Source organism: Schistocerca cancellata, chromosome 9 (assembly GCF_023864275.1).
Source record: "Schistocerca cancellata isolate TAMUIC-IGC-003103 chromosome 9, iqSchCanc2.1, whole genome shotgun sequence".
NCBI classification, from domain to species: domain Eukaryota; kingdom Metazoa; phylum Arthropoda; class Insecta; order Orthoptera; family Acrididae; genus Schistocerca; species Schistocerca cancellata.
Window position 1 is genome coordinate 434,891,576 of NC_064634.1, and position 19,541 is coordinate 434,911,116.

Sequence of the window (19,541 nt, forward strand, 5' to 3'; positions counted from 1 at the left end):
AATAACAACTAAAAAGTACAAAATATATGGTCATATGAATTGACCCAGACTGTGAGCACACCGGACGAAAACTAGGTGACTTGTTCAAGTGTTGCAAAACTCAAAGCATTATCTCGGTTGAATGTCGCAAGACATACCGTCTCTCACGAATATACGCTCCTTTTTCAAGATATGTATACAAAACTCGAAATGCCGTTTCTCGCAGATCATCTTCAATAGTTTACTAACTTCTTAAGCTCTCCCTTGAAGATTTCTGGGGCACATAGTTTCCTTGAAAACTATTTGCCACTTTTACAGGCGATTGATCTCTACATCTTTTTCTCTCTCGGATCGACCTCCTTACCTTCTTTGGCCATTTCTTGTTATTCATTTTCCATTATCGTCTAGTTTCACACACCATCATATCATAGAAGCATCCAGCTTGTTAGTAAACCTAATCCATTCAGTTAGAATCACTTTTTCTGAAGAATACATTTGAAGTCCCCATTTTGATGTTTCCATTATGGTCTCGTTCACTTTCATATTTCTTTCTGCTTTCTTCATTTATGGCGTCGTTTAAGCCTAAGATTCCATTAGTTCTTATCCATTAAACAATTTCTATGGAATCCCGTTAATCTTTTTCACTTACCCATTTTTCCAAAATTCTCTTCTATTGCTCCTTTCAGTTTTTATAGTGGTATTGTTTCTCCAGAGGTTTGAGTTTCATTGTTGGGTAATACGTTTCCCTTGCAATGACATCTCCTTAATTATTTCTAAGCTATTCCTATTCGCATTTATACTTACACTTACGTATTTAAATGGTATCTCAAAAGCCTACATGCATACAATTAAAGTAACTAACTGAGCAAGTACTAGCTCAGTGGGGACAGTTATCTGTTATCAGAGGAATTCCAGATTAATAAACGGCTTCAGAGGGCTATACGCACGCTCGTATGTTGTTTAAAACTGACAAGAACGAAGTATTAAAGGCATAGAGAAGTAAATGTAACCTAACAGGAATGTCAGTGGGAATTGGTAAACGATACTCTCCAGAATGAGATTTTCACTCTGCAGCGGCGTGTGCGCTGATATGAAACTTCCTGGCAGATTAAAACTGTGTGCCGCACCGAGATTCGAAGTCGGGACCTTTGCCCTTCGCGGGCAAGTGCTCTACCATATGAGCTACCCAAGCACGACTCACGCCCCGTCCACACAGCTTTACTTCTGTCAGTACCTCGTCTCCTACCTTCCAAACTATACAGAAGGTCTCCTGCGAACATTGCAGAACTCTCCTACCTAACATAGTGGGAGTAAGTCATTGTTTTGGTGAACGTCTTCTGGTTTTATTTCACCATTCGTTGGATAACCTACATTTAATTATTTGAGGTTGTAATCGTTGAAGCAAAAGCGTTGCATCCATACTAATAACATAAAACGATGAAATTTTCATGTACTATTCAAAACCACTCATGTAACAAGACAGGTTTTAAAACTCGGCGGATAAGTTATATCAAAACTATTGATTTTAGAATCTTTTCTCCTGTTGGAAAAATGTCTGTCGATGCTCATCATTGAGTATATATTAGAGAGTAGTAACGAATGACTTCATTCGATCCACAGTAATGCATCCTAAATATTGATTCTTATTCGTTTTACAAAATCAAACTATCACATTTGATCTGTCTAAAATTAGGAAATGAAATATTCAACATATATATGCAGACGCTTCAAATATGTGGTCATACAAGCATTGTCGTTTATAAAATCGTTAACTTTGTGACCAGTAATTAAGTAAGGATTCTTGCAGTTAGTGACTGATGTAAGCAAATTTCGAAAGTTTTCAAATACTCATCAGCACTGATGTGACTAAAAAAGCGCTTTGTCTAAGTATTATGATTTTCAAGCCAACGGAACTCGGTGGAAGGCGGTTAACGTACTACCTCGTTTTATCCGTCAACAAGAACATATACTCACAACTCTGCTGGCCGAATATTGCGATGAGCACACTAGTAACGTTCATCGATCGATAGCATTGTATTGCCTTGTAGACCTTCAGATAGGGCCTTGCTTGTTTCTGAACCCAATCCATCCAGTTAGCATCAGTGCTTATGAATAAACTGAAGTTCAGTTAAAACGATTTGTTCGAACTTGTTACTTTGACAACGTTTATAAAATCGTTAATTGTGTGACCAGTAACTAAGTAAAGATTATTGCAATTAGTGACTTGTAAGCAAATGTTTAAGGTTTTCAAATACTCATCAGCACTGATGTGACTAAAAGACCGCCTTGTCTAAGTATTGTTCAACGGTGAAATGCATTGAGTAACCTATTATTGTTGCCTGCCGCTTCACACTAACAGTCAGAGCTGAGCCATGACTGTATGCTCACACTGATTATTATGAGTGTGCTCTATGACTTACCATATATGCATCTGTGTGAAAAATGCATAGTTAAGCGGATACGTTTCTGTAAACGTATTAGTTTCTTCTCCTTCCATGCTTTGCTTTCTAGGTGAGGAGTTTCGATGGATTATATGATCTGCTACGACGCTATGCATTATCGTGATACGAGGTTCATCAATAAGTTATATGTGTCATTTGTATTTCATTTTGAGCCAAGTCTTTTCTGCGTTTATAGCATTTTGATGTATATTTTGGAGTGAAATTCTTTCAGTAGTGTCTTAAATTCTATTCAAGTCACACGAAAATTTCACAATCCTGTCATAATTTCACAAGGACTGTCGACAAACGAGGAATCATTGGAGGATCTATGAAATGTATCAGCTAAGTATCCACATAATACAAAAAAAGAATGGTAAAGGAACTTGATCCAAGCGGTGATGTAATGTTCTCGCTGTGTTATCTGTAGTTATTTAGCAGACTTTATAGATTCAAATGGTTCAAATGGCTCTGAGCACTATGGGACTTAACATCTATGGTCATCAGTCCCCTAGAACTTAGAACTACTTAAACCTAACTAACCTAAGGACATCACACAACACCCAGCCATCACGAGGCAGAGAAAATCCCTGACCCCGCCGGGAATCGAACCCGGGAACCCGGGCGTGGGAATTTATAGATTCCAAAATGATTCATTAAAAAATTAGAGAAGATTATCAGTCGGTAGTATGCCTTTTCCTTCCTACATTTTTTCTTGATTCACTGTCGACACACAAGGCAGCCTACTGTTATTCTCGAGCACAACAAATCAAACTGTCGTATGAGTCAGAGGTCTTCTCATCTCATAGTGAGGAGAGCTCAATTTGTTCTGCGTTGATTATGTGTAACCATCTGAAGTCATGTTTGGCAGGCGCATTTCACACATTACGAACTATACAATTGTAAACTTCGAGGAAACTAACCTACTACAATTTTAACGGTTGAAGTTAGACGTTGCCGCATGAAGCCATTACTTTATTCTAGATGCACAGCTGCAACAAATAAACTTACCGATGGTGAGGTTGCAGGCGCCATTTCCCTTAATGGGTAGGACAAGGACGTTGCCGTCCACCTTGTATGTACCGATCATGTACATGGGATCGTCAACGCGCAAGTGTGCCTTCATGCGGTAGCTGCCGGGCACCATCCTGCAACGAAAGGAAAGTATCAGGGTACCAGCTGATTGCGCTATATGCGCGGTTATTAGGACACATTCCACCAATAGGGATGACAAATAATTTTTACTGTGGAACTTGGAAGCTTTGTGTCAAGAAACGGCCGACCGACAGCATACGTGGACAGTATGGCGGTCCACGTCACCACGGCTGCGAAACAGAAGGATCACCTACCACCGCGAAAGTTCGAGCTATTCGGCCGGACCTTGTAAGTCCAGCAGGACACCGGCGCTGCAGCGTCATTAATCTGTGGTGAACCGTAATGACGGCTCAGCTTGCCTCTGCTGGGACAGATCCTGTTGTACATCCGCAGAGTCGTTCCACTCCTCAGCAACTGGCCTGGCGGCTAAACACTAAGACATCGAAAGGGCTCTAAGGCCCTTATTACACTAGGCCGCCAGGCGGCGCAGCCAGCCACTCCACCGCTGGCGTTGCTCGTCATCGGGAATGTATTGTTATGGGGCTTATTGGACTAGGGCAGCCAGTGGCGCCGCCAGAAGCTGGGTGCCGACTGCCTGCTTTGCCCCGCCACTATGTCGGCCGCCGTTGGTGGCGGGAGGCTCTTGGCGGGGCATTGTGTCAAACGGGACCTATTACACTGGTTCGCCAGTCCTGCCACCACCACTCGGTTTGGCCACCGCGTCGTCAGTTCGCTGTGCACTAGTGACCAGGGAACATGTCGGACAACAACTATGCATACACGCTCCTCCTAGCACTTTCAATGAAAACGCCAAGGCGAAGGAAGGGGAAGATGTATGTACACCCTACGCTATCGCCAAGAGAATCTAAAGTATTGTACGAGGGCTATCCACAAAGTACATTACGTTTTGGAATTAAAAATAAATCAAGTATTGGAAATTTTTTTTATTATATACAGATGAAAGCCACACTTAAATACTACTTTTCTACATAGTTGCCATTTAAATTAAGGCACTTATCGTAGCGATGGACGAGCTTGGAAATTCCTTCGTCGTAAAATTCGGCCGCCTGCGCCTTCAACCACGTGGTTACCTCTTCTTGAAGCTGTGCGTCGTCATCAAAATGCTGCATAGCCAATCACTTCTTCATTGCTGGGAATAAGTGGAAGTCGCTCGGTGCCAGTTCTGGACTGTACGGCGGATGAGGAAACAACTCCCACTTAAAAGATTCGAGAACTTCACGAGTGGCATTTGCCGTGTGGGCCCGGGCGTTGTCGTGAATCAGCAAGATCTTTGAGCCCAACTTTCCCCTGCGCTTGTTTTGTATTGCTCTTCTGAGGTTGTGCAGAGTTTGGCAATACATTTGAGAGTTAATTGTAGTGCCTCTTTCCAGGAAATCCACAAAAATCACACCTTTTCTGTCCCAAAAGACAGTCGCCATCACCTTCCTTGCCGACATTGTCTGCATGCATTTCTTGGGTTTGTGGGTGGAATTTGTGTGCCCCCACTGCATTGACTGCAATTTTGTCTCGCAGTTCACATGCTTAACCCACGTTTTGTCATCAGTAACGATGCGATCGAGTAATGAGTCGCCATCTTTCTCGTAAGCGTCCAAAAACGTTAACGCTGCAGCCATTCGCTGATTTTTGTAAATCTCTGTCAAGATTTTTGGTATCCATCTTGCAGAAAACTTGTGGTAAACCAAGCTTTTCGGTAATGATTTCTTGCAACAAACATCGTGAAATTTGTGGAAAACTCATAGAGAGTTCCGTTATTGTGAAATTACGGTTTTCACGGACCGCAGCATCGACTTTTTCGATAAGTTCGGCAGTCACTATGGTGGGTCTTCCATTTCGCTCTTCGTCGTGAAAGTTAGTTCGGCCATTTTTAAATTTTATGACCCATTGACGCACTCCACCTTCAGTGATTATGTTGTTCCCATACACTTCACAAAGCTGCCGCTAAATTTCTATCGGTGTACAGTTTTTTGCAGTCAGAAACCTTATTACAGCACGCACTTCACACTTCGCGGCATTTTCAATTAACGCTGACATTTCAAACTGTCACAGTAACTCAACAGAGTACAGCACGAACCCCTCACTAGCACGGCAGGATGCCGACTGAGCGGCGGAATGCCATGACAACAACATGGCCGATCTAGCCCCGCCCCTAACGGACAAAAACGAAAACGTAATGTACTTTGTGGATAGCCCTCGTATTATACTCTTTTTTGATGGACTGTGTTTAGAGGATAACAATTCTTTTATTTACCTACGAATGTCTAAATCGTCTTTGAGTTATTGTCGTTAATGAAGGTTGATATTACCGGGAAAGAAACTAAAATGAGAAAATGTATATCACATGAAGAAAAACTCGTAGTCACTTTGAGATAAGTAAGCCTATAAATTGTTTCGAAAGCAGGCTATTTCTCTCACTCGAGGACCGTTGCTCTAAATCCGGTAGGAGTGAACAAATAGTTTCATTGCTTCACAATTGACGTCCCAAATTCCACCTTGTGGTTCAACTGTACAAATGAAATTTTCGGTATTCATAGGTGTGTCCAATAACATCTTGTATTCTTTCAGTGCTTCTTCCACCTTAATGTTTTTCTCTTTGATCATGTGTATACTTTCACTCTTCTCCACAGTGACACTCCACTAGGCATACTGAAGCAAACGAAATAGTGCGCAGAAAAGTGTGCGAGGAAAATAGACTGCTCGACTAGCGAGAACTATCGTAGCTGGCGGCCTCGTATAATAGAAACAGCGCCTCCGGTGGCGTGGCTGACTGGCGGCCTAGTGTAATAAGGCCCTAATCATCTTACTTGTGTGTTCCCCTGGTGTCCGAAACATTTTCGGCTTCAGTGCCTTTTCCAGCGTTTGGTTCTTAATAGAGGCCCCAGTCAATTTAGAGCTCGGAGCAGTGGCTTTTAGCGTTCCTTACCTCAGTCTGTAAAAACGGAATCCCTATAGGATCACTTTATTGTCTGTCTCTGTGCCTGTCTATTTGTCCGACTATTAAGAACCCTTTTTCTCAGGAATGTATAGACGTATGAGTTTCAAATTTTCACCTGTTAACGCCTGTAGTCCACTGGCAGTGTCCCAGTTATGTGCCGTATTTTGATACTCGGAAACTCACTCATCAAAACTTGTGTGTTGCTTCCCGTTGGACTAGAGTCATGAAATTTGGCGAGAAGCGAGGTTCCACAGTAAACGCAAAGCAAAAGTTCCTAAAACTGTAAATTTGTAATTAAATAAGACGAATTTTTTTTGTCATTTGTCGTCTGGTCTGCCCGACCGTCACTTAAGACCCCTTTTCCTAAGAAACTGGTAGTCGAAATTTATGTCATATACTAAAATATATAGTCCTTGTGGTATAATAAACGTCAGCGTACTAGTCAACGCAATCGAAAGGTACCCCACCTATGTCTCATATTTCGATACTTGTAAACTTACTCTTCAAAAGCTGTAGGGTACTTGCTATTGGCCTAGAGTCATGAAATTTGGCAGGAAGCAACGTTTCTCATTACAAGTAATGGTAATAAACGTGTTAATCTGTAATTATATCACAGGAAAAAGTATTCCTGTCCTCATTTGTGAGCAGACGTCAAACTTCAAATTAAAACAATTAGTAGTTCTGCATTCAGGCATTTGTATCCTGTTATATCCTAGCCAGTAATGCCAACCGAGCCCGCTGCCAAAAGGTTGGCAGCATCAAAGTCCGGACGCCGTCCGCATAAGCAGCGCCAGCGCAAGTCTGCGCGCGCCACCGCTGGCTTCTGGCTTCTTAAGCGCTGGAGTCGCGAGCGCTAGTACAGTTCTGTATTCGCCGCCCAGTTGTATACTCGCCACCGATTTGTGTACTTGCTAGTCAGTTGTGTGTTCATCGCAGCAGAGTTGTTGTTTGTCGTCAGCCGACGCCGACCTAGCCGCTCCGACTCGAACTAGTCAGATTTCTGTAGACACGGAGTTCACTACTGTGTTTCTGTATCTTCGTTAATAAAGATAAGCACCGACTTTTATTTAATCAGAGTGTTTGGGTTTTCATCTTTCTGTTCACTGTTCCAGCGGACCGGTCGGCCCGCTATTAAAAGTGTGGCGGTGACTTCGTAAGCCGTTTCTACAGCGAAGTGTTTGTCGCTACGAACGCCGCCGCAAAATATCCTATCTTGATGCTCTCTACTATTCGTACAAATAGATTTTGAGCAAACAATCGGGTGTGCACGTAATTTTGCAGCTCTCATTTCTCTAAAGTGTTCTGTAGTTCTAGAATTTTTCAAAGCTCGCCCTTTTCCATTCACGGTTTGATAAGACCGTTCATGCGGAACTAGCATGGCTTCAGCACCAAGGCGTGACTTCCTCAATTTCCACCAGCTAATTGGTGATGCCTAAGGTTGTTTTTTGCCTTCTCCCCATGTATTCCACTGCCCGGTATGACCTCTGCCCCCTCGCTGACAATCTTTGAGAAATGCAAATCACTTCCACTCCCACAAGCTTCCACAAATGTAACTCAATCACAAACTGTGTCCCATCGCAGTAAGTAGGACAAATCCACCCACATCCACTTGCCCGTTCTCACTCACTCATTCAGGCCAACTCATTCTCTTTGCCGGCCGTCGTGGCCGAGCGGCTCTAGGTGCTTCAGCCCGGAACCTCTCTGCTGCTACGGTCGCAGATTCGAATCCTGCCTCGGGCATGGATGTGTGTGATGTCATTAGGTTAGTTAGGTTTAAGTAGTTCTATGTCTAGGGGACTGATGACCTCAGCTGTTAATTGCCTTTTTTTTCATTCTCTTTATCACCTTGTGTCTCTCTCTTTGTCCTTGTCTCCTATCTGACAGCCTCAATCTCCTTCGTTTGTTCTTTTGCTACTGTCTCTTCTCACTGTCAATGTCTCCACCTTGCTTTCTTTTACTGCTGCTTATCTCATTCATCCCTTGCCATCGGTCTCGTAAACTGACATACGGCAGGAAGAGCGGTGTGCTGACCACATGCCCCTACATATCAGCATCCAGTGACGCCTGTGGGCTGAGGTTGACACGCCGGGCATGCAAGCCTGTTCGGGCGGAGTTTAGTTTAGCTTAATTCCTTCCCACTGGTATTGTCTCGTCTTACTACCATTATCACACTCTTCCTCGTTGTCATTGTCATAGACTCTGTCTCTCATTATTACTACCTATTACTCACTTCTACTTTCCCCTTCTCTTTGTCCGTCTCCCACTGACACTGTTTCCTTCACTTTCTTCTTAGCATTGTTCTCTCACTGTAAACTGTGTTCCACTCCCTCTATGTCCATCTCTTTCTCTCACGCTGCCATTGTCTCCTTCGCGCTTTCTATACCACCACCACAGTCTACTGCCGTGCAGTACTTACTAGCTCTCCGACTCCTTCCCTCTCTGCAGAAAAAAATGTTCACATGACAAGAGGCGCTGAGGAAGGAAGAACGAGGCAGCCGGCACCGCGCTTTGCACTCAGAGTCCTTTAAACAGGAGAACATAAGTCTTTTTTGTTCTCCGATAGGAAAATTTTTCCGCTTGTTCCCTTCTTTTCCCTGCCAGAAGAGGGCAAACCACTCATATGAAAAGAACGTTATGGGCTTGTTACAACATATTTATCCATGCTGCGTCACTTTATAAGTTACACTATGTGATCAAAAGTATCCGGACACCTGGCTGAAAATGGACTTACTAGTTCGTGGTGCCCTCCATCGGTAATGCTGGAATTCAGTACGGTGTTGGCCCATCCTTAGCCTTGATGACAGCTTCCACTCTCGCAGGCATACGTTCAATCAGGTGTTGGAAGGTTTCTTGGGGACTGGCAGACCATTCCTCACGGAGTGCTGCACTGAGGAGAGGTATCGATGTCGGTCGGTGAGACGTGGCACGAAATCGGCGTTCCAAAACATTCCACAGGTGTTCTTTAGGATTCAGGTCAGGACTCTGTGCACGCCAGTCCATTAAAGGGATGTTACTGTCGTGTAACCACTGCGCCACAGACTGTGCATTATGAACAGGTGCTCGATCGTGTTGAAAGATGCAATTTCCATTACGGAATTGCTTTTCAACAGTGGAAGCAAGCAGGTGCTTAAAACATCAGTGTAGCCGTGTGCTGTGATAGTGCCACGCAAAACAACAAGCGGTGCAAGCCGCCTCCATGAGAAGCATAAACACACCATAACATCACCGTCTCCGAATTTTACTGTTGGCACGAAACGTTCACCGGGCATTCGCCGTACCCACACCCTGCCATCGGATTTCCACACAACGTTTTCCCAGTGTTCAATCACAAGCAAAGCGTCGTTTGGCATTTACCGGCTTGATATGTGGCTTATGAGCAGCTGCTCGACCATGAAATCTAAGTTTTCTTACTTTCCGACTAACTGTCATAGTACTTGCAGTAGATCGTGGGACAGTTTGAAATTCCTGTGTGATGGTCTGGATAGATGTCTACCTATTACACATTACGATCCTCTTTAACTGTCGGTGGTATCTGTCAGTTAACAGACGAGGTCCGCCTGTACGCCTTTGTGCCTTACGTGTCCCAGTATGTTTCCGCTTCACTATCACACAGGAAACGGTGGACCTATGGATATTTAGGAGTGTGGAAACCTCGCGTACAGACGTATGACACAAATGACACTCAATCACCTGACCACGTTCGAAGTCCGTGAGTTCCGCGGATCGCCCCATTCTGCTCTCCCACGATGTCTAATGACTACTGAGGTCGCTGATGTGAAGTACCTGATAGTAGGTGGCAGCACAATACGCCTAATGTTAAAAAAGTATATTTTTCGGTGTCTCCGGATGCTTTTGATCACTTAGTGTACGTTTTCGCCTGACATAATTTATAACGTGCGTATCTTACGTGTACAGGTAGGGAAACTTTAAATCTCTGTTCCTCGGAAACACATAAAAATATGAAAAATATTTTGTGAGTAGCACTATGTCGGTATCTTAGATATATATCGAAAAAATTACACCCATTTGCCGTTCACAGCCCTCTTGGAATGTGCGTCTTGCTTTTGGTACCAAAACATCATGTTTTCTCAGGAAATGGTGTCTCGATAAGCCATTTTAAGGCACAAGAGAGATCACATATAATGCACAAAGAACCAACATATTTGTTCCATTTGCCTAGCTGGAGGACATGTGTAATATTCAGACTTTGACACTGTACAGTAGAATAATCACAGTAAGACGATCCTTCTGCTGGGTATACAAATAGTGCATCGTCCAAGGGCTGTACAAAACATTTGACACTATCTCTCTATCACCACTAGGACCTTGAGGTACCGATAGAAACATTTCTTGTAGTCTTGACTAACAGTACCTGCATTAGGAATATGTCGTACTTTTCTTTAAACATGCTGTGCAATTCCAGATGTACTCTAGCCGTGATCGTTGATGAGAGTCGTTTATTATTCTTACTGATTAGTTTACTGTTTACTGTTCAAAGACGATTTTTTTAGGGATATAATGCAATTGGACGTAATTAATCGAAATTCGTGAGACATCGTTTTATCATATATAGTTCCACAGTAACGGTTTCTCGCAGAACAGTGACCTTATATAGCGTCTACAACCATCACTGTTTTACCACTATTTTTAAAATTTACAAACATATAACAATTGCATTGCTTTAAAATTTTTCTAAATATTTCTCCGCAAATATGGTGACAGGAAGGGCAACCGACCATATTCTAACATTATCAACGCCAAATCCGATAGTCGCCACGCCGACTGCGTGTAGATACAGGACAAAGACTAAATAAAAAGAAGAAGAAAAATTCTCCTAAATTTATTTTAGAGAAATGAACAAGTTGCGCAGCTGCCATGCTAGTCTACTATGAAAATGAATAAAAAAGAGAAGCAGATAACAGAAGCTGAATGGTTGCTAAGTTGTGCTTCTGTAAAAATGTAACGTTCATGCAGGAGTTTAGAGAATAGCAGTACATGACAACATACGGATACATAACACAAACATGAGATACAACAGAACAGTAATATGGAACATTGGCGCCAATATAATGCCTCGTGGCTTGGTATGGGACTACCTGAACATGTGGATCGAGGTTGCTCTCTTGATGTTCGCACTTGTAGCAAACTCTGCCATAAGATCAGCGCCGTATCGAGGGAACCGACAAACTTCAATTTCTCTAGCCCGTTGAGCCATGACATTTGCAACTGCGGAAACAGTTATATAACTAACTACGAGAGATATCCGGAAATTAAGGGGCCGCCAAACGGAAACGTCACCAAAAGTCCGATGAATCTTTGCACAGATGTGTTTGGCAGTGTCTTTAGTATGTCTGTCAACCGCGTCTCGTCGCTCTTTTCAATGCTGAGCACATAGTGAAGACGCCTAGAACCTTAGTGTCTCTCCCGCCAAGTATGGGAGCCCGTTGCGAGGTTTCACCGGATTTCGTGCAGCCCCACGTGTCATGCATTTCCTTTTTCATGACAGTTCTCGGTCGCACACTGCAGGGGCAGCGTTTTCGATGGGGACTGTCTGATCAGCCACCATACATCACCTGCATGGCTCCCTCTAATGTTCATCTCTGCTGACATGAACCGGCGGCTATGACGACAACATTTTAGCACAGCGCATGCAAGTGACGGGAAGAACAGGCGGCTACGTCCTATGGTGAGGGTACTGGAAAGTGGTACAACGCTGCCATTTGTAAGTCGACAATTTAGAGAAGTACGTGGAAGTTGTAGCAAACTGTTCCTAACCAATCATTATTGATTTTCACTGTTGTTTCTGTTTTGCGACCGACTTTCCGAATAGCCCTCGTATTCCTTCATAAGTGATGGTTATGTCTTCCACAGATCGCGGCCTATTTTGCTTTACAGAAATGGCACTGCTACGACCTCCTGATTTGGTGTGGACTTCCGACAACTTGACGCCTGCGCGTGGTTTCGCCAGTGTTCAAACACTTTTCATAGATGCCAACGACAGTAGAAAGCGAATAGCTTCGCAGTTTCCGATATACTTGTTCCAAGGCAGCGGACTATAAATGCTCGCCTTGTCGAAGTCACATATGTCAGTGGATCTCCCAATTTCATCTCGATGCGGTTTTATATTATTCATACCATTTCACATCCCCTCAAAGCCACTTGGTAGCATTATATCCCGTGGTATTCAGCGGTCGTATTGTTTCGGTTATCATTATAGGTAGCGCTACATCACAGTTAAAGAGCTTCAGTCTACTCAAGCTCTGTGATAAAAGTAATTGTGTGACTGGTTTCCAGTCGTAGCAGTACTCTATCCCCACACGTCGGAGACTGAATTGAAGAGATACTCACTCGACGGAATCCACGAAGCCGCGAGACATCTCGTAGACGAGCAGGTTATCGAACTCGAGGTCCACTGCTACTGGTTTCTGCTTGTTCTCTTGCTGGATCTTGATAGCCGCGAATGGCATAGGATCTATTGACGGCACGCCAAGGCTGGGAATCCCTGTTCAAATACAATTATTACTTCCTGCATAAAAAATGTTCAAATGTGTGTAAAATCTTGTGGGACTTAACTGCTAAGGTCATCAGTCCCTAAGCTTACACACTACTTAACCTAAATTATCCTAAGGACAAACACACACACCCATGCCCAAGGGAGGACTCGAACCTCCGCCGGGACCAGCCGCACAGTCCATGACTGCAGCGCCCTAGACCGCTGGGCTAATCCCGCGCGGCCTTCCTGCATCCTAAATGAGAAAACATTGTCGTGGGAATAAATAAGTGGTTAAAAAAATCTATTTTCTCTGCCTCGTGGAATATCGTGACAACGTAGTTCCCAACACAGTTGTAAGATATTTTTAAATTATAACACGTATGTCAAATATACACTGAAGAGCGAAAGAAACTGCTTCATATGCCTAATAACGGCACGTCCCCCAAGAGCAAGCAGAAATGCCCCAGCACGACGTGGCGTGGACTAGACCAATGTCTGAAGTAGTCCTGGAGGGAACTGACACCATGAATCCCGCAGGACTGTCCATAAATCAGTAAGAGCACCAGGCGGTGGAGACCTCTTCTAAACAGCACGTTGCAAGACATCCCAGACATGCTCAATAAAGTTCATGTCTGGGGATCTGTTGGCAAGCGGATGTGTTTAAACTCATAAGAGTGTTCCAGGAGTCACAATAGCAATTCTGGACGTGTGGTGTGTTGCATTGTCCTGCTGGAATTGCCGAAGTCCATAGGGCTGCCAAATGGGCACGAATGGATGCAAGTGATCAGATAGAATGCTGACGTATTTGTCACCTGTGACAGTCGCATCTAGACGCATCAGGGTTCCCATATAACTGCAACTGCACACTTCCCACACCATTACAGAGCCTTCACCAGCTTGAACAGTCCCCTGCTGATATGCAGGGTCCATGGATCCATGAGTTTGTCTCCATAGCTGTACACGTCCATCAGCTTGAAACGAGGCGTGTCCAACCAGGTAACATGCCTCAACAGTACAATGGCGTTGTTGACGGGCCCAGGCGAGGCGTAAAGGTTTTTTTTCTTTCAGTTATCAAGGGTACGCGAGTGGACCTTCGGCTCCGAAACCCCATGTCGATGATGTTTCGTTAAATGGTTCGAACGCTGACACTTCTTGATGGCCTAGCATTGAAATCTGCAGCAACTTGCGGAAATGTTGCACTTATGTCACGTTGAATGATTTCGCTTCAGTCGTCATCGGTCCCGTTTTTGTAGGATCTTTTTCCGGCCTCAGTGATGCCGGAGATTTGATGTTTTACCGGATTCCTGATGTTCACGGTACACTCGTGAAATGGTAGAATGGGAAAATCCCCACCTCATAGCTACTTCGGAGATGCAGTGTCCCAGCGCTCATGCGCCAACTATAATACGACGTTTAAACTCAGTTAAATCCTGATAACCTGCAGTGTAGCAGCAGTAACCCATCTAACAATTGTGCTAGACACTTGTTTTCTTGTGTAGGCGTTGCCGACGCAGCACCGTATTCTATGTGCTTATATATCTGTGTATTTGAATACTCATGCCTATACCAATTTCTTTGGCGCTTCAGTGAATTAATGCAATATTAGTAATATGAGGGGTGTTCAAAAGAAAAGGTACGAAAGAAAACTGTGTATATAATGTAAATTTTTATTCAAAAGTAATCAACTGAGGCCTGTCCACAACCATCTCACTGTTTCATTATCAGAATGGTTCCTTTTTTTCAGTATTCCTGTGGCTGTGGCAGGATCTAGTCTTCCTCAGTGTCCATCAGTTCGTCGTCTGAGTTGAAGCTTTTAAGGGGACCAAACAACGGGAAGTTGCAGGGCTATTACCCTTTTTTGTCACCGTGGTCACGTGTGGATACGAGTTATCGTAGAGCAGGAGTTGCATAGACAACCAAGTGTCTCACAGCACGTAGACGTCACTTTTACGGTTTTCCGTGCTTGATGAATTCGATGAGTGTCGATCCTCGGACATCGAAAATGACGGTGGGCATCACCTAGTCTGTTGAGGTCACAGCTTTGAATTTTTAAAGGGGAGGGGACTCATGGGCACAACCTTGGCGGACACCACATTCGCCTTCCTAGGTATCTGACTACGTTTTCGCAAAGCGGCATATGCTAATTTCCGCTTTTTTCGTTGTAATGACGTTCGTACCTTTCCATTAGAACGTTTCGTATAACTAAATGAATAACAATGACACGTTCTGATCATATATGACAGTTATTGTACACAGAGTACTTGTAACATAAACCTCCAATATTGAAACTCTTTAAGTGATTCACTTAACAACACCAAAAGGAATTAGCAGATTTTCAAAAAAGTCAGCCAACAAATTGCAAACGAAACGTTTATTTAGTCCTTGACCTAGGTTTCGGTATGTATAAAAGTATTTTCTTCCGACGAAGTGGACCTTGTAACAACACATAGTGTAAATTACATTTGCTGAAGCCGAGAAGCTAATGTAATTTACCGCCATCTAAAGTAAAACGGTACAATCCTTCTGAAGAAGATATATTTATAAATATCGAAACCTTGGACAGGGGCTAGATCAATCTTTTTTTGCAATTGGTTGGCTCATTTTTTCAATCTCTTCAAATTTTGTACAGATGCTGAATCGCAGTCACGTTTACGATTTCAAAATACGTAAATACTGGTGTTCCTCAGGGGACCATATTAGGATACATACTTTACTTGATTCATGACAGCGATACGATGGTTGCTAAGAAAACAAGAGAAATCAGTGCATAGAAAGCAAATGAAATAATCAAGAAAGTTTGTATGTAGTACTGTAAACATACTATAAAGTTACACTGCACAAAACAAAACCAATGCCAATAATTGCAGTTATGAGAAAGGAAAATGACATAAGTGGTTCCCCTATAAAAGTGCTTAACTATATTGAATATTTGTTTGGCTCACATTCTAACAGATGCATCTCTGCAAGCAATACAATGGATTCATCTGATATGAAATGTTTTATTCCAATTAGTCTGTACTGTCACTACAGTATTTACTATTGCTGCTGAAAGTATGTGTAAAGTATGTGAAGATGACAACATTTTTAAGGTAGCACTGCGCAGACACATTATCACGAGGTGTACCTTTCTTGAGCAGTGGTGCAGCTGACTGCATCGCCTGCTTGAGGCAGCCGTTGAAGTCCGGGTCATTCTGCTTGCACGTTTTGAACGACGACGCTGAAACGTTAAGCAGAGTTGTGGTTACTTTACTATTGTTCCTACGTTAAACAGTTGGGAGAATCTAAGACATGCTAAATGCCACTATAGTAGCTCCAAAGGATTATTTCAATTACAAAAGTTACTGAAGAGTCGAAGGAAAATGTTAAATTTCAAACCAGCCACATAATACTGAATAGTTTAATATTGAAAAAATATTTAAGTCTGGTATCAGTAATTACGTGCAATTACAGGACTCTTAAATAGGAATAATGAGACACATCGGGATTTTAAGTAAACAGCTCATTGAAAGAATTTATTTGCAGGTGTTTAATACAATTTTTTTAACGAAAGTTGAGAGGCTTTTAACAGTATTGTGTCAAGGAGAACAGCAAATTTCCCATAACGTCGGGATCTGTTAATATCAAGTATAAAAGGGCACTACTACCTTTAAAGAGAGAGACTAGGTCATGCTGCCCAACTTCAGCAATGTCCGATGGTGATTCTTAGTAGCCTGATGTGTTACTGTAACATCATTCTGTTTACTGAGCCAACAATCTATTGAAGTAAATAAAGTTTGAAAAGGATTCTTGCTAGAGCAAACACAATTATCTTTTTTTCACGAATAAATGTTTTCGATGCATTTTGGACATCATCAGTGGATTTCTTTCATTTCCTTTCAAATAACGAGTATAGGTTGCATGACAATGTATACAGTACTGGAATTATAGTAATTTGTTCCTCACATGCTTGTATGGAAAAGAAGAAAATTGCGTTTGCTCAAGGTGTAATACTCTAAAATACCTATTTATCTAAAAACAAACATTGACGAAACTCAGCTTCAGCATCAAGATAAAAATTGTTTCAGCAGTGCAAATTTACGCCAGAGATTTCATTATGTATATACGCTTCTAAGAGACAACAATAACATAACTAATTGCAGAAAAGCACATTGTTCAGTCTGTGATGAGCCAAACCAATATGACCGGCTGTTTAGTAGCATGGCTTTTCCCGTCGGGACTCCTTATGGTTCTTGATGGCGTAAATCTGACAAGTGCTTAGTAGTTTTCTGAGATATACATACGCACAGGTCACGCAGTTCTCGGAAATTACGGTCCTGGGGTTCGTGGGTGTGCAGCTGAGGCCAAATAGCATCCCAGATGTATTCTATCACGTTCAAATAAGGGGAATTTGATTGCTAAGACATCTGTTTCAGTTCGCTGTTATAACACATCAAACAGCTGCATTAAGATTCTTACCTAGTGAGAAGGGCAGTTATCCTGCTAGAACATGCATGCCTCGTCGGGGAAAAAATCAAGCCTGACAGAATATAGCTGGCCCACAATAATGTTCAAGTAGTCCATTGCTGTCATGGTGCCTTTCGTTATTACAAGTCCTGTGGAATCGCAGGAAAATGTTCCTCTTACTGTCACCTCTAGTCTTCGTCCAAGGCGTGGACGGCGTTCCGGGTACCCGTACACCTGGTAATCGGTGTATCCACAGACGACCATCGACCTGGTGTTGCGGACCCGGTGACACGTTTCATTTGATCAAAATTCCACTCTCGATGATCCTGGGCCCACACCATTTAATTGGGTCAGCCTGAGGACATGAAGAAGTCTACCGTGGAGCCGAATGTTCAATTATGTGCTCCGAACTCATGTTCAATTATGTGCGCTGAACGGCGTGCTGTGAAACACTTACGCCTGCAACCGCGTTTTATTCTGTCGGCAGAGCCCTCACGTATTGACACCTGTTTGGTGCAGCTGGCAGTTATTTGTCATCCGTGTTCTGTTTGCCAAAAAACATTCAACATGCTAGATCGCGTAAGATATTTCTTTATTTAAGACAACCGGTTTTTACAGATTTTGCTGTGATCTTCGGATCTTAAAAACCATTTTGTTGTGAAAAGTGTTCATTTTACGTCGAACCTCATGCTAAATTGTAAATCAGCACTTTATAAAAGCCCGTCATAACTAAAAGATGCCAATTTTTATCCACATGACAATGCGGTGTGAGATTCAATGTAAACTCGACATGTTTCACAACAAAAATTCTCTTAAGACCTGAAGATGACAGCAAAGCCTGTCGAAACCATTTGTCTTAAATGAAGAAATATTTTATACGATGTATGTTGTTCAATGTTTGCAAGCAAAAAAAAATTATTATTATTATTATAGATCGCTCCTTCAACTGAAAAGCTATCAGAAGACTGGAAAGTGGCTCTCATCCATCCCTTGCACAAGAAAGGCGACAAGCAAAATGTAAATAACTACAGAGGTATATCTTTGTTGCCAGTGGGTTATAAAATATTTTCAGCAATACTACTGAATAAGGTAGAAGCAACACGTGATGGCCAATTGGAAGAGTATCAGAGTGGACTTAGAAAGGGCAGATCTTGCTCAGAACAGATTTTCAACCTAAAGTCCATAATTCTTCACAGACTTACAAACTCCAAAGATATAATTGTAATATTCATAGCTTTTAAAAAGGCATTTGACGTAGTTGATAGGAAAACACTAGATAAATAATCAGAGAACTTGAGTCAAATCGAAATCAGCAAACCTTATTTATCAAAAGTAAAGTATCATGGTGAAATATCGAAGGCATTCAAAATAAAAACAGGTGTAAGGCAAGGTGATACCCTGTCTCCACTCCTCTTTAACTGTGTGTTATGGAAAATAGTAAGAGAATGGAAACAAATGCTAAAAGAAGAGACGCTATCACCAATCAGACTGGGAACTAAAAACAAAGGTATTGAAATCCACTGTTTAGCATTTGAAGATGATTCTGCCATTCTTTCTGAAAACCTAACAAATGCTGGAATACGACTAAATCTCTTAGAAGAAATAGCCAACAAAGCAGGTTTCAGAATATCTGTAGAAAAAACAAAATTTATGACAAATATGAATAATGCTCCGGAATCCCTAGCAACAGATATTGGCCCGATAAAGAGGGTAAATAAATTTAAATATCTGAGAGAAATTACCCAAGAAAATGGCTTAGAAAAATTCGCTATAGAAGAAAAAGTACATAAAATGGAGAGAGCTTATGGAATAACTAGGAATGTCTACAACAAAAGGTGTCTGTCTAAAAATTTGAAGATACAGTACTGCAACACATTACTAAAAACCAGAATTTCTTTATGCAAGTCAGTGTTTAGTACTGAACTACAAATTACACAAATTTGAAGTCGTAGAAAGAAAAATCATTGGAAAAGTACTTGGACCACCAAAAATTACAGAGGTATGGAAATTAAGAAGCAGTGAAGAAGTTTATCGCTACATAGAAAACATAAATGTAACACTACGAAAGAGGCGACTGCCATTTTATGGACACTTATACAGAATTAACAGCAACAGGTTAACAAAATAGATTTTTAAATAT

The 19,541-nt window shown here is 42.2% G+C and overlaps 1 protein-coding gene across 1 annotated transcript in view; it reads right to left on the reverse strand.

Moving 5' to 3' along the window:
• The window catches only part of LOC126101070 (protein takeout-like), a 44,618-nt gene that overhangs the window by 5,537 nt on the left and 19,540 nt on the right, over positions 1–19,541 (reverse strand). The window contains exons 2-4 of the mRNA XM_049911744.1: positions 16,083–16,175; positions 12,814–12,967; positions 3,429–3,565 (exon numbers count right to left, since the gene is read on the reverse strand). Coding sequence (XP_049767701.1) covers positions 3,429–3,565; positions 12,814–12,967; positions 16,083–16,175 — 384 coding nt within the window. The remainder of the gene's footprint in view (positions 1–3,428; positions 3,566–12,813; positions 12,968–16,082; positions 16,176–19,541) is intronic.